This window comes from Dreissena polymorpha, chromosome 2 (genome assembly GCF_020536995.1).
Source record: "Dreissena polymorpha isolate Duluth1 chromosome 2, UMN_Dpol_1.0, whole genome shotgun sequence".
Classification (NCBI taxonomy): Eukaryota; Metazoa; Mollusca; class Bivalvia; order Myida; family Dreissenidae; genus Dreissena; species Dreissena polymorpha.
Genome location: NC_068356.1, coordinates 135,236,527 through 135,261,948, shown reverse-complemented (window position 1 = coordinate 135,261,948; position 25,422 = coordinate 135,236,527). Strand labels below are relative to the sequence as shown.

Genomic DNA, 25,422 nt, shown 5'->3' with positions numbered 1-25,422 from the left:
TATCTTTTAACCAGTGACAAAATAATGTTTTTACATTTATATTTATTTTAACAGATTACTTCCAATACATTTATTAATTTATACTTTTTATATGACTGATATGTTTGCATCGATGCAATTAACGATGTTGTAGTTGATTACTTGGTGTGTTTTTAACTGTCAGATGCTAAATAACACAGCTGTAAACAAGTTTAAGGAAGTTTTTAATTAAGGCTAATTTGCTTAAACCTTATTCGCTTCTGATAATTCATTAAGTAATATATTGTTTTGGAGAGGATATAAAAATATTTTTTAAATGCCTGCCAAGTTATACAGGTAGACCCATCACCACTTATGAATCTGTTTGGACACATCAATTCAAGTTGAACGAAACATTGTTATTCCTCTAAGTCATTTAATCTTATGGGCAAAAATAATATTAAGAGGGAGTCCTTTTGTGTAATTTGTGCCGTTGACAAATTAAACAACAGCCAAATATTATCCTTTTCGTTTAAATTGCGAATCTTAACGTGCTAAAACGCCTCTTCTCATCATTCTTAATTAAAATCCCCATTTACCACTCGTTATCATAACTTTGTTGAATTGACACGCCTATGTGACCATTATGTGGTGACTCCAATAGCTCAGATCAATGCACCGCTGCAGAAAACAACAACTATCCTCTCAACCGTATCTAAGTAAACAGAGATAACATAGCATAATGTGGATCATTGTTAGATGTGTCAAGAGGCCCTACTTAACAAGTTCTAATCGTAAATCAAGCAAAATTATAAAAAGTAGTCAGAAATATACGAAAGAGTTGAAAAAATATTCCCAAGGCATCAGTTCGTATCAATTTTGCTTTCGATGTATTACTTGATTACTAAGTGATATAACGCTGTTATTACGAATGTTGTAGGAAGTTATACACATACATATATTTACAAACGATTGTTATGATCAGCGGTCTGGCAACGCCTACTGCTAAGCCCCGCCTACAGCCAGACTCGGCTAATAAGATTGCTTGCTGTATTTCATATGATTGCTTCGTTAGTAGTTCCTCTTAGATAGTCATAGCGAATAAACGTGTTAAAAACCTATCCATTTTGGGTCTTGTATAAACTTATCCCTTTACGGGTCCAGGCAATAAATACATACTTCACATTAAGAACAATAGAACATGACAACGATGATACTCGTTGATCTTTCCGTTGAGAAACAAAACAAATACATCGGCGTTTTTCTCCTCTTTAAAAGCCCATGAGCACTCCAAATCAACGAATATTTCGTACAATATCTCGGAAAATAAAGTTAACACATACAAAATCAATGTTCCTTATCACAATAGCCAAAATTACAACGCTAGATGTGGTTTGGTAACATAGATTTAATAAGATACAAAATGCTTTTTTTCGTGGGACAATATATTCAACACATGTTTATTTACCATTTTAGTGTGTCGTATGAATCGATATCGTTTCGGGAATTTAGAATGGAATTTCATTCTATAATGGGCTGGATTGCTTGCTATGGAATGACAACTTACGATGCTTTATCGTAAGACTTTCACACGGGTAGTGTCCCTTTGGTCCAAGATCATAGTTTTAAAGGATTCAATTTTTGAAAAAAACACATACAATCTGATTGCGCTTTGCGTTTATTTTCGTCTAATTAATCAAAGCACATAGTTTCTCATTAACGATGCGTTGTTTTTGTTTCCAGAGTTATAAGATCGGCATAGTTATCATTCTATTCATAGAATTACCTTGTACACTTTGTTCACACATTGTTCAGTGGTTATTTATTGCATTCACCACAAGAACAGGAACATACTGCACTCAAACACGATTCCAAGATGTTCGTTAAGAAAATAAATCATTCCAACCGGAAGCAGATATGCACTATGCGCACGCCACCAACGGAACATCCGATTTTGCTCTTATGGGATTATGTCTTCGAGCGTCGAGGATATCCTGGTAAGCGTGGACTTCCGATGCCGCGAGAGCAACGATCGTAAGTAACAGAATCATACGGACACATAGGTATCGACATACAATGTATACCACGTAATTTCAAGTTCTAAATCTTGACAGTTTGGTCAAATTACAGATTTGGTAGCTATCCGTTGAAACTGGCGGAGTATAAAACTATAATGTTGCTGAAGTCTTTAGGTTGGTTTGTCGGTCGGTCGATAGGTATATGGTATATTTTGACTTTTCATAAGTCAACTTGCACTTGCACTCGAGAGTTTGAGATTACTTTCAAGTGCATTAGTAAACGTGTGCCTTACATGTAAAATATGCAAGAAGTGCGTAAGGTGTTTAAAGAATAAGAAACCAGTTGAGATTAATCGTAGTCAGGTTGCTTGAATTTATGATAAAAAATTGCTAAGTACGCTGAAAGATTTTTAAAGGAGATTTTATCTCTTTTTTAAAAACATGGCCATCTTTTTCAAAGTCATCTAAAACTCATTTTTCTTCAACTTTCGTTTATTCATATTTTCAACCTTTTCTACATTAACTTTTTATCTCAATCTTCTATAAATTAATATTCTTTCAACCTCTTTAAATTCAATGTATTTCCCTTTTCACTTTTTGACTGAACGTTTTCTTATTTATGGTCACAAAACATTTCTTAATGCTTAATTCAGTCCATAGCGTTGCCCACAATTTGAATTGCCTTCATATTTGTCAGACTGTTTGTTATTCTAGTCTTCTGTAGTATGTTATCAGCAGGTTGACGCTTGAAAGTAAATTTTTTAATTTATTAGGGTCATAACTTTACAATATAAATAATGAAGCTTATAAGTATAAAGATATACTGTATCTTTATGTTATCATTCAAAGTCAACAAGGGCGTAGTGGGTTACTGTCTAGCTTAAACTCTAGCTTCTTTATACGAATAAGCACGAAGACGTTAGTAAAGGTTAAATTGTAAATTTGTAAACAATTTGGTATAACCTTATCAGATTCACGGCGTTTGACTTGCTGTATCCCTTTTTCACCTGATGAAAAGGAACTGAACTTGAACAACCATTGATTTTTATGCATGCCTTTATTATTGAATTGCTCATGATTCTAAGCGTCAAACCAAAAGTCTTAATATTATGAGCGAAAATTTAAAAAATCAGAGGCCAGAATGTTCAAACTTTCAGTTCTCAAATGTAACTGAAAACATTTTGAGACCTCTTTCATGTGTTCAAATTTTACGCCTCTCATTTCAAACCAAACGCATTGCCATTACCGAATGAAAGGCACCATTTGTCGCCTACATACGCCTACCAGCTCGTTTTGCGACATAACGTTATCCTACAATTTATGAAATCCGATTATAAATTTCTACGTAGGGCTCCAGTGATTGGCAGCAGGAAAGAAAGATATGTGCTCCGATTGGTGGATAAAAATGGACTGCGAAAATCCGGGTTGGCGCCAATTCGGTACATGTGAACCGACTGCGATGTGCCAACTGACAGGGAGAATTTTGTTAAGTTTTATTTTAAAGGATACATTTCGGTTGACTCGAACGGCTAATGTCTGCACAGCTAAAAAGTGCAGAAAAGGAAGTTAAATGATGACTCAATTTTATGATAAACGACTTCATTCCCAAACGCACCCATTATCAGTTGTGTTAATTTAACTGATTGTGTTTCGTGTATTTATCAGTGTTACTGTGTACCAAAGTTTTCCTATCGCGTGCATGCCTGTGATACAGACAATCTTTTCAAATGTTAATATTTCTGTGTTTTCCACGTAGATTCTTCCTAAATACTGTTTTTATGTTGAGTGATGGTTTTATAATTAGTAGAGATAACGGTGGTGATAATGATGATGATGATGATGAAAATGCTGCTGATGCTCCTGCTGCTGCTGATGATGATAACGATGACGATGATTGAGATGGAGATGGAGATGATGATGATGATAATGATGATGATGATGATGATGATGATGATGATGATGATGATGATGATGATGATGATGATCATGATGATCATGATGATGATGATGATAATTATGATAATGTTGATAATATTGATGGTAGTGGTGAAAATGTTGATGATGATGATGATAATGATGATGATGAGGAGGAGGAGGAGGAGGAGGAGGAGGAAGATCGCTTATTTAGTAATGTAGCGATGAAATTAAGACCATGCGAGCATTAAATAAGGTCGTTTGAAACGGTCTGTTACATTATACTTATCTGCTGGTCTAGACAAAGTCTAAAATACTCATATTCATCTTAAGAATACTTGACTACTTTTTGCAAGTAATTATCGCAAAAACAATCCAAGGTTTAAACACGACCATAAAACAGCTTTGAAGTGAAGAACCTTAAATTTAAGTTGAAGCTTGTTTACAGAAATCAATATTTAATATCCTGTTTATTATAAATAAGGATGTGCAGAATTTTTATTTTACTGATTTTTGTATCAGATTAAAATTTAAAGTGGTGGTAAACAAGGTTACGAGGATCGCACACAAAACGAGGAAGTTTTCGTAATTTTAAAATTGTGATCTCGACTTAATTGCCTTATATTGATTAGTAAAATGCCTGTTCCATTGCATTGCATTTCAGTCTGTTTTTTTTAGTGATATACATGTACGCGGAGCACCTGCATTTTCATAGCTCTAAAAATAGAGTTTAGCTTGAGGTATCAATACATCTGACCAATGTGAAGAGCATGGTGATGAAACAGTCCCTTACAGCTCACTATATATTGTTTATGAAAGAATAATTTAGTAAAAGTTTGACGCTTTGGTTTAAATGATTTTAATGCATTATTCGAACTTTCCAAATATATCACGTCATAGGTACTTTAAAAGAAATCTGGTCCTGTCCTTGTTTATATATATATATGTGGTAAAAGAATTATATATACAACAGCCCCCCACCCCCCCCCCAAAAAAAAAAGTCAAGAACGTGTGTTTCACGCTAGTGCTTTTGCTTTCATGTTTACTTGCCGTCAAATACAATGAACATCAGCGATAATTGTCGAAGACTTCCTGTGTTGCGGAACTTGCCGAATTCATCAAGCTCTTTGAGACAAACGAATATCATTACTAAGAATATCATGCATTGAAAGAATAACCTATCGAAAATCTCTATCTAAAAAAAAATTTAGAAAACTTTGAAAAGTCACCATACGCTTGCGAATTGAAGTCTCATTCACGTATACATATTTTGAAACAGTAGACCCAAGGGTTACACTCCACAAAACATATCTCACTTTCCACCGGATTCGTGTGTTTTTATGCAGTCAGATGCTTATTATAACCGTGGTTGGATACAAAGGCGTAAAAGGGCGAGAAAAAAGTGATTTCCAATCACCACAATGATTCGATAAAATGACCGTTTCAGTGTTCACAACGAAGCATGGACATAAAAGAGTTCGTGAGAATAACATATCAGTTGATTGAATTAGTAGAAGCAATCGAAGCTGGTTGTAAATGTACAAGCATAAAATAAATCTAATGAACTTGAGTGTGTTCATATACGTAAAAATGTAGGTATTCATACAGAGATGATTTTCGAATGCGTGTAAAAAAATCCAAAAATATCATTTCATAAATTTGTTAATATAGAATCGGCGTTTAAGTGCCTATATTTATCCTTTTTTCGTTTTTCAAACACCGCTCGTGTATTATATCGTTGTTTAATTAACATCCCGCTGTGAGCTTACCCTAATAAATTAAGATCAATACAAAGCTGCAGAAATTTAATCCACTCAACATTTGCTTAGTGAATATAGAAAGAATATTAAAATGAAGATAGCGATAAAATATGTGACTTTGAGTATAAAAACAGATACTCCGAAAGTTAAGCCTTTAATGCATTTTAAACTAATTTATTCAACAACGCAATAGTTATTTCGCAGATCTGCATATTTAAAGAACTTAAGCTGGTTCGTTTAAGACAACATGCAATTGCATATTCAAATGTAACAATAAAAGACAATTTTATGCATATGTAGTTTTTGAAAATTATCCTTTCAACAAAAGGTTTGAATTTCGAAAGCGCTATCCTTACCAATATTCACTTCGTAATTGCGTTTGAGTGTCTGGTTCTTGCATACTACCAATATCTTTTTTTAAATAGATGCAAAAATTAAATTGACTTATTAACCAGCATATTATGCAATTTGTGCAAACCTTTTATAAGATTGTTTATGAAACGTATAATTTCGTAAGCAAGTTAATGCAGGTAATGTACTTTGTCACGATCTTTTCCCGACTATTGATATAAAATGCAATTTTAGTATTATTAGTGATAACCGGATGCAAAAGGAAAAAATAAACAATATTGCCTATACAAATTCGACTTAAATATCCTTAAATTAAGGAAGCATGTGCTGTATTGCATAAACCTTTATTCATTGCGTATTAGTTTGATTTAGTTAACCCCAGGACGTTTTAAATAAGTTAATATTTCGCAATGATAACAGCATTATACAAATAAATAAAAAAGTTAACCCCCAATTTATCAGAACCGGGAGATTGCTAGTTTAACGTTTTACTACAGTAAGAGTAACACAGAAAATTAACAATACATTTTCCCTGTAATCATAATTCAATAGATTGAAAAATGACATATTAAAATGAACCAAAATAAAAGTTGTTACACTTAACCAGCAACACTATTTATATTCTTTATTTAATAAAATGTGTGTTCATAGTTCAAATGCATTTGAACTGACAAAAAAACACGAGAACCACATTGCTTATTAGAACGTTAAACAAGTGTAGGTTCAAAGACAATAAAATGTCAACAATAATTACAGGACTTGACATAGAATTCTGAAACACACTAAATGGCCATACTTATACTTCCCATGTGGGTTTTATTTTGGCTATTTAACAATGGCTACTTTTGTTTACAAAATTATAAAGACGCCATTATCATCTAAAACAAACAAGTAGGTAGCGAAGTTTACACGCACTCTGTGTCATGCGTACATAAAAGCAGACTTCAAAATTCTTTGAGATAAATATGGCAACTATTATTTATAACCATGACGAAAACATTTAATTTCCCATTGAATTTCAAGTGTCAATAACTCAGTTTTATCACAGTAATTGACTACAGACTTATAACGCGGCTCTTCCTTTTTTACAAGAGGCCCGTCTTAAAAATTATTTGGAAAGGCTTACCATGACGAAATTAAGAAAACATTACTAGAATGTGGTGGCATTTCAGTTAATTAAGGTTGTGACAGATAAAGGTGTTTTTCTTTATTTACGGTGTGTTAGCTCTTAATTGTATGTCAGTAAAAGGAAACACTACGTTTAAAGCCGTTTTTTTGTTACACACAATACTACTAGTACATTTTAACTGCGTGGTAAATGGAATAAAGTATAAAGTAGTAGCTCACTGATTGTGCATTTTGGGAATACTCTGTCTAATATGTTATTAATATTTCCTCCATACGCATTCAATTAAATGTGCAAATGACGATCATGACCTCAAAGATGCCATCGCAACGGATAAAGTTTGCCATCATTCAAAATGTTGATTCATGGAATATAGGGAATTATCTGACTGAGATATTTTTACATTTCACCATTTAGCATTTAAGCAAATGTTTTTATCGTGACCATGACGACAGCGATGGCATCGCATTTATTAAGTTGTCATCGCTTACAACGTTGAATTCCATGGTAATTGTCATGACGATGAAGGTCAGGGTGGTGAGTTTGCTGCAATTGAACAGCAATAATAAGAAGACGATGATGAATATACTGACGACAACGAGGGCGACGATGATAACGATGATGATAATTCTGCTAAAAGGGATTAAGATAATATAATTACTGGTGCCAATATTATTGTTGCTGCTGCCGATGATTTTTATTATGTCGAAGACAACTTTGGCGATGGTGTTGATGATGGCAACGTTGAATCCGAAAATTATGATGATATTGCCAGTAGGAATGATGATGATGATGATGATCATGATACAAGTGATGACATTGCAGCTGATGGTGATAATGCAAATGACGCTGATGCTGTTATTTCATTCTGTCGCTTTTTCCGTTTCAGCTTCGGATGCGTTTTTGCTGCATACGATGATGATGATGTATATTAGGATGATGATGATGATGATGATGATGATGATGATGATGATGATGATGATGATGATGATGATGATGGTGGAGGTGTAGGTGGTTATGATGATGATGATGATGAAGAATAAGAAGAATAATATGATGATGATGGTGTTGGTGGTGGTGGTGATGATGATGATGATGATGATGATGATGATAATTATTATGATGATTATGATTATGATGATGATGATGGTGTTGGTGGTGATGATGATGATGATGATGATGATGATGGTTAAGAAGAAGAAGAATATGATGATGATGATGATGATGGTGGTGGTGGTGTTGGTGATGATGATGATAATGATGATGATGATGATGATGATGATGATGATGATGATATCGTTGACATATCTGACGAGGACGATTATGATGATAATGACAACGACGAAAAACGATAAAGAGAAATATAATTATAAAAGCGGTTTTGTGCTTGAAAAGATGCCTAATGGCCGGGCCTCTTTTCTCTTTACTCAACATCAACAAGTCACGTGGCTGCGACTCCACCCTTGGTAACTGACGGAGACGCAGTGGTACATGGGTGCCACTCCACGTTTCCAACACTCAGTTGAATATACATCATTGGGGCTGCGAGGATAAACGCTAATCATGAACACTTTACTTCTAGCGGGACTAATATTCGCATTAATTGGTAAACTTTTTATCATAACTATTTAACTATTTTGTATTTATTTAACTATTTATAAATTGGCTTTGATTTCTTTATTTTCAACATTTGAGTAGTTATTACGTGTATTGATACGATTTTAATAAATAGGATTTCAAAAAATGAAAGAACATTTAATTTACATACGCTTTATGTTGCAATAAAGAAAAACATGATTCAACAGTATTGTGTTCATTTGCTCACTATATTCTCTATTTATTATGTTAAAATCTTCATATACTAACCTCTAGCTAAGTAGTTTTCTTACATAATACATATCCATCTATCAGCGAAACTGATCCGTCATCTACGTAATTAGCCATCCTATAGCATAGATGATTTTCTATAATTGTATAATTGCGTCCAGTTTACACGTTTTTCAATGACATTATTCTACGTAATGTTCATGCCTCATATTATTCTATGATTATTTCAATTTTACGTCAGAACTCCACTCACCACCATTCATTCTTTCGTTGTCCGTACTCTTCCTATAAAATGCCCAATTATCTTTCAGCGTTGTGTAGCGCGTCTACTACCACCGTGGCTACCGAACCCACAACTACGGATCCGCCGGTCACAACTACCAATGCAGCGACGACTTCCGGCGGAACTGCCGCCACAACTACCGGAGCGGCCGGAACTACCGCTGGCAATAATAGCACGGTGCGTTTATTTTGACAGTTTTAAGATTAACGAAAATTTATATGCAATAGTTTGCCTTTCAAACTGACTTGTGAAATCTATCTAAACAGGTAGCTTTAAAAAAATAAACGTTGTTTTTTAGTAGCAAATACAACTTTTTCCTGGTATGCTAGTTTGTGTACTAAAACTTAAGAGTACGTCTATCATGTTTACTAAGTTGTTACTCTGTATTAGTTACATTATTAGCTTTGCGAAAGTTTAACTGTTTACCCAACTACTACTGCTGCCTCCTCTTTTCAGTGGTCAAAGTTATCATTTATATTTTTTTCAGACTCCTAACTCTTCATCGATGACTCTCGCATCACTTATCACAGTGTCCCTGTCTCTTCTGGTTGTTCGGATGTGTTAAAGAACCATTCACACAATCGCCGGAATCGTCGCCCCATCCGTCACAAAGCGTTGTCTGTGATCTAAACATTGCATGCTCTTATCTTAAATCCAGTTACAAAAAATGTTTTATTTATAAAGATATAAATTACAGATTAATTTATTTACATTAATTAATTCAGACTTGTTTTATGATTTATATTGACTTTTATGCAATTAACGTTGTTTTTGTTAACCACACGAAGCTAAATAACACAGCTTTAAACAAGTTTAAGGAAGTTTTTTATCAAATCTTCTTTTCTTGAAAAAAAACGTGTAATTTCATTAAATAATGTATTGTTTTCGAGCATATTTGAAAAAGTATTGTTTATGACTGCCGATGTATATTTGTAAATCACTTACCAAGGTTAACACTCATCTAAAAAAATGAGCAAAAATTCAAAGTTGAGTCAAAATATCGACTTAAGTATGTTTGTGATACTAGGCCATGTACTTGTGATAAATCTATTCAAGTTGAACGTACATTTATTTCCTGTGAGTCACCTTATATAAAGGGCATACTTTATATGAAGAGGCATTCGTTTTGTGTGGACATCTCTTGAAATTTCACAATGGCCGTCTTAAAATAGACCAGTACGTGTGCGCATGCGTGGACTCTAAAATTGGAATCGATGAAGTGATCAAATCACTGAACAGAAACAATTTAGATCTTCGTAACGCTTTGCTTAACTTTATTATTTTGTGTTTGTAAAATGCGTACGCATTATTTTATGTCAGTAATTTAATAAATATATAACGGAAACGATGATGTGTTCATTTTTTATTGCAAAAAACTTGCTTCGAAATTTCTAACGTGGAATGACGGGCTTGTTTAAAGATATAAATTGTTAAATCGTTAACCGTACGAAGTTAGAAAATTTAAGTAATTTGAACAAAAATCATTTATTATAGTGTGTACCAGTTGGTATAAATATGACTTTCGGAGTATTTATATATTACTAAGTGATATCAACGCACGAATGTTGTAGATTCCACAGATCAATAGTTTTACGCACGATGGTCGGTCTTTTATTTTAACATAATACTCTTTTTATCTTTCTGTAGAGATACCTAAAATAAATCAGCGTTAAACTACTCTTTAAACAAAACGAAAACGATTAAAACCACAGCACGAGGGCACTATATAGCTCCAATTTCAGCTACATACATTTGAAATAAGATCATGAAAGTTGCCAGAGTGTATGGCTATTAACTACCCCAATACGTTACATCGCAAATTATTTCTGATATATATGCATTCCTTTCAGTTCTATTAAGCGCACACGTTTTCTAAGCACTTATGCTTCGTTCATCAGTAAACTATTACTTATTCGCAAAAATCTTCATTGCGAATGAGAGTTGCGACGCCTAGTTATTGAATCTTACGCATCAAATCTTCAAATGTTTAATAAATGACAGTAGGAAAAAAGAAAAGTGGTACTTATTTCTTAATTTGTTAAAGTGATATTATAGGCATTTCTCACTGTTAAATAGAGCTGAAAAGAATTAACAGGTCAAAAGAGTTAGTCAAAATGTGGTTACTGACTAATTATCTGCAATTCATCTTGCTACCAGTGGTTTATAAAAAGTATATATTATATGCGATATTTTACATGAGTAGTAGTAGTAGTAGTAGTAGTAGTAGTAGTAGTAGTAGTAGTAGTAGTAGTAGTAGTAGTAGTAGTAGTAATAGTTTGTGTTGTTGTATTAGTAGTAGTAGTAGTAGTAGTAGTAGTAGTAGTAGTAGTAGTAGTAGTAGTAGTAGTAGTAGTAGTAGTAGTAGTAGAAGTAGTAGTAGTAGTAGTAGAAGTAGTAGTAGTAGTAGAAGTAGTAGTAGTAATAGTAGTAGTAGTAGTAGCAGCAGCAGCAGCAGCAGCAGCAGCAGCAGCAGCAGCAGCAGCAGCAGTAGTAGTAGTAGTAGTAGTAGTAGTAGTAGTAGCAGTTAAAAGATACTTGTGATAATATTTTGGAAAATATAGTACTGTATTAGCCGTCAATATGCCCCTTAAACACATATACACTCCTTAATCTCATGTTTGAATCAACATCATAGCAGAGGAGATTGTGACTTCTTTTTTTAACAGCTTATGTAGCATCCATCACATAAAACGCAGAATACGACATATCAGTCAGATTTAACATGGTGATCGGCTGCAACTTATGCCTGTCTGAAATTGAATCCACAATATCTTGTTTCTTACTTTACAAGATCATTTTTAAAGAAACACAAAATAGCGTTGATTTACTATAAGCTATGTTCTTGTTTATATTTCGTTATATAAAATATGAACTGTGTATTTGTAATATTTCATCTGGACAACGCTCTAAATAAGTCGCACTCATATTTTTCACAAAATATCAAATGCCTTCTTTCCTTTTTGGTACACTATTAAATTATTTTATTTTAACACGATATACTGCCTTTTTCGATCATATATAAAGAGACGGGTATAATGATGAATGTTTATAATGCTTATGATACTTATGTTAATTAAACGGCGTTCATACCAAATATAGGCAAATTATATCCAATAGATGAGGAGTTTAAACGTGTCATTGAATAGAAGTTTACAAAGGGACATAATTGCGAATTACCCATATTCCTAAGTATGTAAACCAATAAGCTCCCCTGATATTTTCAAAAACATTGTCTTGTCAGGTCATGTGAAACGATTACTATCGTGTACTATAAAACTCTTCCTGTAATATCTATTCGCAAAAAATGAGTGGAAAAAAAAATAACGGTAGCGTGAAAAGTAAACATGTCATGTCACCTAGGCCGACAATACACAACTTCTTGTGTGTATTAGTTCGTTTCACCACTTGTTTACCACCTTAACCAATTGTATAAATCTGGATAACTCTTATCCAGCGGATACCGTTTGGTTATCTACAACTTTAGGATATCTTTTTTGGTTAGCGATTGATATCCGAACAGCTGCATGTCTTGGATAAGTTTTGGATAAAATTTAGCCAAGGTATTTAACTTCGCTTATCTTTATCCGAATAAATGTTATCTTTTGGAATGGCTTAAGTAATCCATATGTATAGAACTGGCTACTGCATACTTATTGTCTTAGTTCCTTTTTATTACGTATTTAAATGCCCGTATTTAAGCGTGTTTTGTTAGAGATAAGGCCTTTCCATAAGACACCACTTGACAACACTGGTTGCACGCAGTACAGTGACCGATCAATGCCCATCAAAAGCACACGCGTTGACATTCCAGTTCAGTTATTTTCTTAACAAAGCTTAATGCTCTGTCTCACAAATGTGCTATTTGATGGAAGAAAACTTTTCAGAAGATTATAAAATATGTTTTAAAAAAAACGCGGAGGACAATCGAATGTTCTCAGCATTTATTACACACTGGAAATACATTGTAGCCCAAGTAATCCCTGGATGAGAGATGTCGAATACAAAAAATCCTCAAAGTATTGCTCGTACCAAACCAGGTAGCACAGTTCGCATTTTCTATATTTAAATATTAAAATAAAGTATTTGAATAAGCACAAAGTGTTGATGAATTAACGCGCATATAATCCTTACATGCATTTTTTTGACATTCTATACACGTGTATGTGTTTGATTTCGAGTATACCTCGCTCTTATTAATAATAATGTGTACTAATTATATACAAGTTTTATTTGGTTTATTGTGTAACATGCCTTCTTATTCAATATCGTTACCTTGGTAATGAGTGAACTTGCGGACCCCTATAAGGTATATTATTTTTTATGTTTTCAGGTTTTCAGGACTACCACTGGTTTTAACTATTGTCTTAGTATTACTGGTGACCTTTCTGTGTGTTATCCTGTTCGCCTTTGGGTTTTTATCGGAACTATACCACGAGCGGATCGTTTTACTTTACATTAGTTACATAAAAATGCAAGGTGTTGACGAAATGTTTCCTTTTTTGCCACTGTGCTTTACAGATGAAACTCAATATAATTGTCCAATATATCTGTATAATTTATTCTATTGTCCGCATTCACGATGTTCATTAGGGAAAATATATAGGAATTCCGTAAGTTATTAATATTACGTAAGCATATGGCTCCTTCATGTTTATGTTTTTTTTAACATAATCGTGTGTTATACAATTAATCATTTCTAAAACCAAAAAAAGTCATTTTTGGTTAACAAAACATGGGATCCGACTAACAGTAAGCTTTGATCCGAATCTTACGGAATGTATGGCCCCTCAATACGGTATATGCTGCCAATACAATACATTATCTTTATTGGGCGCCACCCTGAAGTCTGCATATTTCAAGTTTGCCACGGTAGGAGGAGGTATTTTGTTATGTATGTTATTGACTGCATGCATTAATAATATATTGATGGTACGCATACATATGTGTACCATACGTATCCATGTGTAGGTGATGTTTTATGGTGCTTAGTGACTTTTTGTTCAATGTTCAACCAAAACGTGCTATATGCATTACATTTCATACGCATCGTGTTATTCTGCATTCTTACCCATAAACAACGTTCATCGTATATGTACATGAAATTTATACTTAAGCATAAGTTTTCATTATTGTATGTAGTTAATACTATATCAATCACTATTGTTTTACCTTAAACTTCGACTAATTATTAACTATTAAATTGTGTCATCCCTTGTAATGTCTTTGAAAATATTCCAATATGACATGTGTTGTATGAAATTGTCTAATCATTTAAGGATTATAAATATCATTCGGTAAGAAAAAATTATTCATATGGTCAATGTCATGTTTATTCAGTAATACAAAATAAACACAAATAAAGTGAAATAAAAGATTGCATTAGAATCTTAAAAAGAAGACTTAATTGTTTCTCACATATAAAAAATCAAGCATTATCGGTAGAATGTATGTCATGATTTGAAAATATACATAAATTTGTGATTACACATGCATTGCAAATACTATTAAAAGAAATGTGCAGTAATACAAAAGACATTGTTTAAACATAGTTCATTATTTTATATCTTTAAAACTCTTCGATCATCCCAATACATATCATGTTCAGGTTTGTATTCAATGCATATTTAAAGACATCACGCATATGACCAGTTGCTTATATGGATTGTACAATATTTAATTAAATATTCAAAGCTATTTTATTTAAATTATACTTTGGTATTGAGGAGATCTTCATTAAAAAGAACATTCTATTTTTAAGACTCAAAATTTGAAATATTAATTTGTCTTGCCAATCATAGAATTTGGAATATCATCGAGCGTGTGTTATTCATTCAAACTCTGTTTGCATAATCTCAGTTCAGATAAGTACATGATAAAATTGAAACTTTTAAAAACATAATCACCAGCTCCTGCGCAATTTTACCGGGAAAATTTTATCAGTATCAATTTTATTTCCTTATGTAATGTTATTGTTAAACTTATTAATAACAGTCATTCAACATGAACACATTACATGAGAAAACTGATTGCCAAATACAATGCAAACATAAATACGAACTAGCATATTGAGCATTTATATTGAAAAGATGAAATAAACAATTCAAGCTATGAACAGTTTTTTCTCCCTTAAGTAATTTTCTGCGAAATAAATATTACTACATTAAACTTTGAGAATAATTAAATAGAGTGTAAATAATGTTTTATTATAGCCATAAAAGGAAAAATGCCCCGCCCCCTGGTGGCCATGTTTTTTCAACCAACCCAAACCATGTTCACACTCGTCCAATATATAATTAGGATGAATCTTCTGACAAAGTTTCATGAAGATCGAACAATAAATGAGGCCTCTAGAGTGTTAGCAAGGTTTTACAAAAGCCATATATAGCTATATAAGGAAAAATGCCATTTTCATTCATGTCCAAGATATCATTGGGATAAATCTTCTGACCAGGTTTCATGATGATCGGACAATAAATGTGGCCTCTAGAGTGTTAACAAGGTTTTACTATAATATCTATATAAGATAAAATGCCCCGCCCCTTTTGGCGGCCATGTTTTTCAACCAACAGGAATCATTTTCAAACTCATCCAAGATATCATTGGGACAAATCTTCTGAACAAGTTTCATGAAGATCGGACAATAAATGTGGCCTCTTAGAGTGTTAACAAGGTTTTACTATAGCCATTTAAGGAAAAATGCCCCGCCCCCTGGCAGCCATGTTTTTCAACTAACTGGCATCATTCTCAAACTCGTCCAACATATTATTTGGATGAATCTTCTTACCAAGTTTCATGAAGATTGGACAATAAATGTGGCCTCTAGAGTGTTAACAAGGTTTTACTATAGCCATATAAGGAAAAATGCCCCGCCCCTTGGCAGCCATGTTTTTCAAGCAAACGTAACATTTTTCGAACTCATCCAAGATATCATTGAGACCATTCTTCTGACCAAATTTCATGAAGATTGGACAATAAATGTGGCCTCTAGAGTGTTAACAAGGCTAATGTTGACGCCGCACGACGGACGTCGGACAAAAGGCGATCACAAAAGCTCAACATGAGCACATTGTGCTCAGGTGAGCTAAAAAGCATACAAACAGATCAAATATAAAACACAATATATGAACAAGACACAAGCTCATGTGCTTGTGCAAGATAAAATTGCCCTAAATATAAGACTTAATAATCTTTAACTCTGGTTTTCAAAATTTATGTAAGAATTCTATGTTTCATAATAATAATAATAATAATAATAATAATGGGTTCACTGGAATAGAATTATTCTAAGTTTTAGTTAACGTGCTTACTTAAGAATGAAGCATTAACTATAAAAAGACTAGTTTTACAAATTATTAAGCAATAAGTGAAAATGCTTAATTGATACAGCGAAAGAAACTTCTTTACATAGTCTCTTGAAGCTAACAAAAATGACTCAAAGTCACTCTGGTCTATTATTAAGAATTTTGGTTTACCATCTAAGAAAGGATTATCTTCCTCTTCTAATATTTGTCTTAACATTGATGGAAATATATGTTTTGATAAGGAAATTATTGCAGATTCTTTTAACCATATTTACATTACAGTTGCCTCAAAGCTTGTTGATAAATTACCAACTAGTGTTCTTAAGTTTGGAAAATCATGTGTCATTAATTTTTATGCTAGCTTTGGTGTAAAAACTGTTAACAGTTTTTCTGTTTCTTTAGTTTCTGAGAACCAAGTGTTCAAATATTTAAACCAGGTTAGTTCTAATAAAGCAACAGGTTTAGACGGTATGCCCTCACGTTTTGTGAAAGATGGGGCTTCGATTATTTCTCAACCTCTTACTCATGTTATTAATCTATCTCTTACACAGGGTGTTGTTCCAGATGATCTCAAGTCTGCTAGGGTTGTTCCTATTTTTAAGAAAAGTGATAAAGCCTCTGTTGGTAATTACCGTCCAGTCTCTATTTTGAGTATTATATCTAAAATATATGAAAAGGTTGTATATGACCAGGTTGAGTCATACTTCAAGGTTAACTATTTGTTGTATAAATTTCAGTCTGGTTTCAGAAGTGGTTTTTCAACGGACACCTGCCTCATTCATCTGACTGATTATATCAGGTTGGAAATGGATAAAGGTAATCTCGTAGGGATGATTCTTCTAAACCTCCAAAAGGCCTTCGACAATGTTAATCACTCTATACTTCTCATGAAATTAAGTGCAGCAGGTCTTGGTGATATCTTAAGGTGGTTCAAATCATACCTTTCAGATAGACAGCAAGTTGTTGATGTGTCAGGCACTCATTCCGGTACAGCCCCAATATCATGTGGAGTTCCACAAGGGTCAATTCTAGGTCCCCTGCTCTTCCTTATCTATGTTAATGATATGTCTGCTGTGGTTAAAAGTAAGCTCAGCCTATATGCAGATGACTCGGGTATTCTTGTGTCTGGTAAGTGTATAACTGATATTGAAAGGTTATTGAAAGAGGATTTACATCTGATTAGTCAGTGGTTGGTTGACAATAAGTTGTCTCTGCATTTAGGTAAGGAGTCTTTTCTTTTTGGTTCTTGGCATAGAATCAGGTCAAGCACTTCTCTCGATATTTCTAGTAATATTACCATTATTGAATCTACATCTTCAGTCAAATACCTAGGGGCTACATTGGATCAAACTTTGTCCTTTGAAACCATGGTTCGTTCCGTCATTCAGAAGGCCAACTCCAGGTTAAAATATCTATATAGAAAAAAAGAATATCTCACTCAGCAAACCAAGAAACTTCTTGTCATGTCTTTTGTTTATGCTTGCTCTATATGGTACCATTTTTTTAGTCTCACCAAAGTGTTACAAAATAAGCTCCAAACCACCCAGAATAAGTTATTGCGGTTTGTCCTAGGTCTCGATGCAAGGGCACACATTGGGCCAGAACACTTTCAATTGCTCAACTGGCTACCAGTCAATAAACGTGTAGACCAGATTGTTCTTGGCCATGTGTTTAAGATTAAAAATGGATTGGCCCCTGACTATATGGGAGAACATTTTATTCCGCAGGCCTCTATTCATTCATACAGGACCAGGTCAGCTCAAAAAGGTGCATTTGCTGTCCCCAAGGTCAAAGGTTTCGGGTCAAAGTCCTTTTTTTACACGGGATGCTCATTATGGAACAATTTACCCTCAAGTATAACACAGATTGATAGATTGTCTGTTTTTAAGTAGTCTTTAAAAACTTGTTTATCAGAAAATCTGTTACTTTTTATGTGTATTGTTTTTTTTTATTTGGATGACGGAATCATTTTTAGTCAGCAATTTTATTTGGGACAAGATGCGCTTGTGAAACACAATGTCCCCCTATATGATGTTTGACCTTGAAGGATGACCTTGACCTTGTGAAGGATGACCTTGACCTTGCATCACTCAAAATGTGCAGCTCCATGCGATACACATGCATGCCAAATATCAAGTTGCTATCTTCAATATTGCAAAAGAATTCATAAAATAAGCGATTTGGGCCACATATATTTGACCTCTGACCTTGAAGGATGACCTTGACCTTTCACCACTCAAAATGTGCAGCTCCATGAGATGCACATGCATGTCAAATATCAAGTTGCTATCTTCAATATTGCAAAAGTATTAATAAAATAAGCGATTTGGGCCACATATATTTGACCTCTGACCTTGAAGGATGACCTTGACCTTTCACCACTCAAAATGTGCAGCTCCATGAGATACACATGCATGCCAAATATCAAGTTGCTATCTTCAATATCGCAAAAGTTTTCATAAAAAGAGCGATTTTGGCCACATATATTTGACCTCTGACCTTGAAGGATGACCTTGACCTTGACCTTTCACCACTCAAAATGTGCAGCTTCATGAGATACATATGCATGCCAAATATGAAGTTGCTATCTTCAATAAAGCAAAAGTTATTGTAAAATGTTAAAGTTGGCGCAAACAGACCAACAGACAGACAGGGCAAAAACAATATGTCCCCCACTACTATAGTGGGGGACATAAAAAGTTCCTGAAATAAGGGAAAAATCAGGGAATTTTGTTTGGTCAGACTTGACCGACTTGTGTCTAAAAGTCCATACAATTAAAACAGCAAATTGATTCATCTGCATGGCTATGTTGAATTACTTAACAATATGTTCCAAGTATTGTTGCAACTTGCAAAACAAACATTAAATGAAAATAAATGAAAAGGCGAGGAAAGATGGCTGGGAGGGGAGATGGGAAGCCATTGCTATGAAATTTCATAAATATTTACATGCTATTGTCTGCAACTGCTATTAATTGAGGGTGTCTAAAACAAGAAATAGGTCGAAATTATGATCCTGGAAATTTATTTTCCATCAGGGAAAAATCAGGGAATTTTGTTCATACAAAAAGCAGGGATCCCTGGCTTTATTTACGACCAAACATATATACAGGCACAACACTTCATTAAGACATACGAAAAAAAGGAATGATTTACTTTTTACTAGTTGAAACAAGCTATATTATCCAGGCAGGCATGTATTTAAGACCTGGATAAAGGGCACTGATTATAAGTCACATATACCTCTCAAGTCTGTTTTTTATATTAAGGTTCATGGGGGGGGATGAAATTCATTAAAACTTCGCTTTGGTTTATCATCGTTCAATGTGGTACAATATGGTCAAACTATATATCATTTTAAAGCTTAAGACGGATAGAATAACATACACACATTTTTGACATTTAATATTTGTGTGCTTTATTCATATTTTGGTTTAAAACCAATACATTTTTACACTAATTTACAAAATCTCAATCTAAAGTTAGGACGGATATGCACTACCTAAAGTTGAATAAATACAAAGCTATATACATATACAAGGTCAAGTTAGCAACATTTCATTGTCATAAAACAGCAAATGAGTTTTTATTCAACTGCCTTTTTTGGATAAATTTCCTAAACAAAGTTCTAAAAATAACTAAAACGTAACTACTTTTTAAAAATCCAGGTATGGTGGATAATAAGAGTCACACTTTTATTTCAAAGGCTTAACAATTTTGTTATTTACCTCTCAACCAAATTGCAAATTTTAAACCATCTCAAATTGAAATAGATTGCACTCATTGCAGACGACATATAAAATTGTAAAGGAATATAAAGAAATTGGCAAACCGATTGATTTTATATTTCGATTCCTTCTACCCATTTTAAAAGCGTGGCCATCGCTGTGCTCCGTAGAAAAACATGCAAAACAAATCAGTCGAAACCACGTGCAGTGGTGAGAAAACCGGGTATGTGTATACACATACCTGAGAAAACACATTCTTAATTTGACAGTTGGGTGGCAACTAGTAAAACAACTATTAACATTAATCAGCAAGAGATAGCACTAAATAACAGAAATGACCACGTAGAGATATCATCACTTACCCTATTTCAAATATTTTCCAGCTGAAAATTGTCCCCCACACGTCTTTTTTAGTTTATTTGTATTGTTTTTCTGGAGCCGAAGTGCATCTCACAGAATATCCATCCAACTTCCGTTGTTTTCACTTTCGTTATTAAAAACTCCGTTTAAAAGAATTATTTCTACTTTTAGATTGTTAAAGCGATGTATTATTATATAGTATCAATAGAACAGTATACCGTGATGAATTGTACGGAGTTACGTATCGATCTTTCTGTCAGTCTGTAAGCGTACTATTTTATGCGCAATAATATAAGTACAGTGATTCGACGACGATTGTAAACATTGGTGAAATGCTTCTGACAAAGTTACTAGTATTCTTTTGAGTGTTTATGAGGTCTGATCGTGCAGTTTGCAAACATCAACGGAAAGATTACAATCCAATGCATTTGTCATCGTCAACCGTTTGGAATGTCAATTAGGCGATGAGTGAGTTTTTAGCATGTTTCTTTCTATTTTATTAATTTAACAAGGGACAAAATTGTCACAAAACCAGGTTTTCATTGTGAAAAAAAAATCTGATAAAGGGAGAAAACTCAAACTGAACTTTTGAAGTGAACAAACAAAATTAACCCCTTTGTAATTTTTTTTTTTTTAAATCTATTTTAAGTCGTGGCGACCTTGACATTGGAGATATTGACGTAATTCTTTCGTACCACACACTGTCCCATGATGGTGAACACATGTGCCAAATGATTTTAAAATCTCACAATGAATGACATAGTTATGGCCAGGACAAGCTCATTTATGGCCATTTTTGACCTTTGAACTCAAAGTGTGACCTTGACCTTGGAGATATCGACGTAATTATTTTGCGCGACACACCGTCCAATGATGGTAAGCAAATGTGCCAAATGATTTTAAAATCTGACAATGAACGACATAGTTATGGCCCGTACAAGCTTGTTCCGCCCGCCCGCCAGCCCGCCAGCCAGCCCGTCCGCATTTGCCAATCTAATAACAAGTTTTTTCCTTTGGAAAACCTGGTTTAAAATGGCTGCCCCCATGGTGATGAAATGACATGCGTTCGAGTTTTGATATTTCTAGATATGTAAACTTTTTTTACTATTTAAGCGTAACTTGCCCTCGTCAATGTCGATATTAATCACTGGTTATATAATTTTCCGCCGAAACACGTGGAATAAACATGATTCAGATTTTTGAAAATAATGTATATTTTATTGTTAAAATCGTTTTGTATTTTGATTGATTTTGTGGATGTTATGATACGTTGATGTACAAAATGGTAGCAGTTTGAAGGAAAAACATCCTTTAAAGCATATATGTATAGATTTTCAATGTAGCACTCGTCCTTAAGTCAAATTTGATTTCATTGCTAGGGGTCCCACATTTTTCAAAATGAAGCCTCTACATGAACCTTAAAGATACATTTCCAAGAAGCAAAGCATTTTAAATATGGGGAATATATCTAGCAACTAGATAATGCCAATATTTCAGGCAAATGAAACAAAGAGGAAGACATAACAATCGTAAAAGAATTTTAACTGAGACAGGCCAGGAGGTGTTCCATTGGAGGTCTTGAACAAAGCATACACTGATATGAGTATACAGATAAACAATTAAAACAAATTTACAAGATATTGTTTAAAAGTATAATTTGTTTTCATTTATTTTATTGTTTTTTAACTACATGTATATATATGCTAAATGTTTTCTTTAAAAGAATTACATATTTTAAAGGTTCAAATGTTTTGGCACCTTATACATTTAGATGTTAGAATAAGGTTCAGTTAACCACTTTTAAAAATGACAACTTTGCTGTTACTATTCTGAGTACAGTTATTCACGTGAACCACGTGGAACTGTCCGAAGTAAATCGTATGTTCATACAAGAATGAAAAGTACTTTAGCTTATAACAATGGGGATTTACTCACATAACATACACAATGTATTTAAAAAAAGACGAAAGTTCTGCAAAAAACGCTGCATGCCATTAATGGATAATTTCTTTCTGTTTTCATGTTTTACATTACTGAGAAAAAAACATAGACAAATACGTGGAACCTTTTCATAACTTATAACACTATTTGAGATCAAACACAAACAAGGATATCAGTAAAACTGATGGATGCTCCCCAATTATGCTTTGTCGATATATGGTTTAATTGTGTGGAAAAAAAGTGTGACCTTGAAAAAATCTATTACTAGCCTCAGTTACCTTGACCCCAGTGACCTCAAACCTCATCAAAAAGGTAGAGATCCATGCAAGGTACCTACATCCCAAATATATAAGAGATCGATCAAATATTGAAGGTGCTATGAGAAACTGTGTCTAAAGAGTGACCTTGAGAAAATCTATTTTTAGCCTCGCTGACCTTGACCTTGACCCCAGTGACCTCATCAAAAGGTAGAGGTCCATGCAAGGTACCTACATACCAAATATATGTAAGAGATCTGTAAAATATTGAAGGCGCTATGAGAAACTGTAACAAAATTGTGACGGAAAATCTATTTTTAGCCTCGGTGACCTTGACCCCAGTGACCTCAAACCTCATCAAAAAGTAGAGGTCCATGCAGATACCTACATGCCAAATATGTAAGAGAACAGTAAAATATGGAAAGCCCTATGAGAAACTGTAACAAAATTGTGACAGAAAAATCTATTATTAGCCTCGGTGACCTTGACCTTGACCCCAGTGACCTCAAACCTCATCAAAAGGTAGAGATCCATAAAGGGTACCTACATGCTAAATATGTAAGAGATCTGAAAAATATTGAAGGTGCTATGAGAAACTGTAACAAAATTGTGACGGAAAAATCTATTATTAGCCTCAGAGACCTTGACCTTGATCCCAGTGACCTCAAACATCATCAAAAGGTAGAGGTCCATGCAAGATTCCTACATGCCAAATATGTAAGAGATCGGTAAAATATTGAAGGCGCTATGAGAAACGTAACAAAAGTGTGACGGAAGTAAGTAAGGAACCCCAAACTGGCAACTATATGCTCCCTATATATATACATATGGGGAGCATATAAAAATTAACATTCTCTACCATTGTTTTAACAGCAGACTAAAAAGTAGCACACCTTTAATCAATTTCAAACAAACAAAACAAAACAAATGAGCCGTGTAAAACAAAAGGAGCAATTTGTTGAGACAGATAAATACGTACAATTGATTTTAACTAGCAGAAACAGGCTATAACAACAAGTTGATTGTATTTAATTTACCAAAATGAAACAGATAAATACATACAATTGATTGTAGCTCATAGAAATAGTCTATATGAACGAGTTGAGCATGTATTTTATGAATCAGAATGAATGATACTTATTATACCTGGCAAACATCTCCTAACAGTGAAAAACAAGAAACCGTCGGAGACGGGTGATGCTCCCCAAAGTGTTTTTTGTCACAATATTGCACTATATATTCAGATAAAAGGAAACGTCTTGAGGGCACAGTAGTTGGGGAGACAAAAAATTTTTATAGAAAATTTCAAAGGGCCATAACTCTTCCGGTCATAAGTTGCTGAGAAATAGCCCGGACAAGAATTGCACTATATGTACAGTTAATGGAAAATTTCAAACATTTCAAAGGGTCATAACACTGTGAAAAATCATCGGACCAGAACCCGCTGATAATATGCACATCTCCTCCCATGGTAGTGAAGCTTCCCATAAAGTTTCATTGAATTCCAGTCATTAGTTGCTGAGAAATAGCCCGTACACAAATTTTGCACGGACGGACAGACGAAGCGGCCACTATATGCTCCCCCCAAAATAAATTTTGGGGGAGCATAAAAAAGCCATTCTAAAGATAAATATTCAATAAAGAAAACTGATCATTTTATTATCAAACATCTGTCTATTCCGAGTAATTACTCATGTCATGTCAACTCTCTGTTAAATGTTTAACTTAACTAAACCAATATCTCAAAAATAGCGTGTATCGTTACGGTGAATTAAACAAAACGACAGTATGAACACCTTGTGAAATGGAAGTTCATTCTAACCTTCATGTAGTCTTATGTCTAAAAAATTTCTGGCCAAAAGTTTGTATACGCTATGAGCGTTTGAATTTATATTAATTTCAAGATTTAATAGTATTTTATTATGTGAATAATAAAACCAAAATATTGATTGATATGGTAACACTGTGAGCACTATTGTGGAGAGCGGGGCCGATGTTGACATCAGAAATTATGTAAATGTCATTTTTATAGTTTGGATGGTAACCATATATTGTTTTAAGAAATGTTGGTCTGGTAAAAACATCTTCATGATTGGCCAGAGGTTCGACGTTGAAAGATGGCTGGTTGAGCAAAGATTTACCTACCCTTCATTAAACAAGTTGTGTTCGATTTGAACTGTTGCACTCGTAGCTCTGGGAACTATGGGAACTATGGGAGGCGTAACAATGGACTCGCCCTGAAACATATAAATTTGACCATGAGACAAATTTTACTGAGATAGTTAGTTTAACACCTATTTGTTTATAATAATTGATATATAAGCGATCATAATTGCATAGAGGCAACATGTAATCGATTTCCGTAAGTATATATACTGACGTATGCAATATAATGCAACGTTCTGTGTTGAACAAGTTCCTTCAAGCCTATTTGCTCATGAGTATAGTATGTCATTCTAACTGGGAATTTGTGTCAAAGACATCATTCAGTTTATGTAAAAGCTGGGATATTAAATGGTCTGTAACCTTAGATACACATTTTCGTGCACATATTGTTATTAAATCGAAACATGTTAACGTGTTGTGTTGTGTTAAAAT

At 33.8% G+C, this 25,422-nt stretch overlaps 1 protein-coding gene and 1 long non-coding RNA gene across 8 annotated transcripts in view; one reads left to right on the top strand and one right to left on the bottom strand.

Moving 5' to 3' along the window:
* LOC127869107 (uncharacterized) overlaps nucleotides 1-25,422 on the bottom strand; it is a 147,196-nt gene that overhangs the window by 80,624 nt on the left and 41,150 nt on the right. For 3 of the 7 annotated variants that reach the window (XM_052411438.1, XM_052411435.1, XM_052411436.1), the window contains 2 exons: nucleotides 24,970-25,061; nucleotides 14,554-17,950 (listed from right to left, as the gene is read on the bottom strand). In XM_052411438.1, coding sequence (XP_052267398.1) covers nucleotides 17,923-17,950; nucleotides 24,970-25,061 — 120 coding nt within the window. In that variant the 3' untranslated portion in view covers nucleotides 14,554-17,922. Of the gene's footprint in view, nucleotides 1-14,553; nucleotides 17,951-22,282; nucleotides 25,062-25,422 lie in introns of those variants that run through there. The other 4 variants (XR_008044404.1, XR_008044405.1, XM_052411439.1 and 1 more) reach the window with 4 other exon arrangements.
* On the top strand, nucleotides 8,570-10,582 carry LOC127869114 (uncharacterized). The gene is made up of 3 exons (XR_008044406.1): nucleotides 8,570-8,733; nucleotides 9,266-9,414; nucleotides 9,725-10,582. It is a non-coding gene; the product is annotated as an uncharacterized LOC127869114 (long non-coding RNA).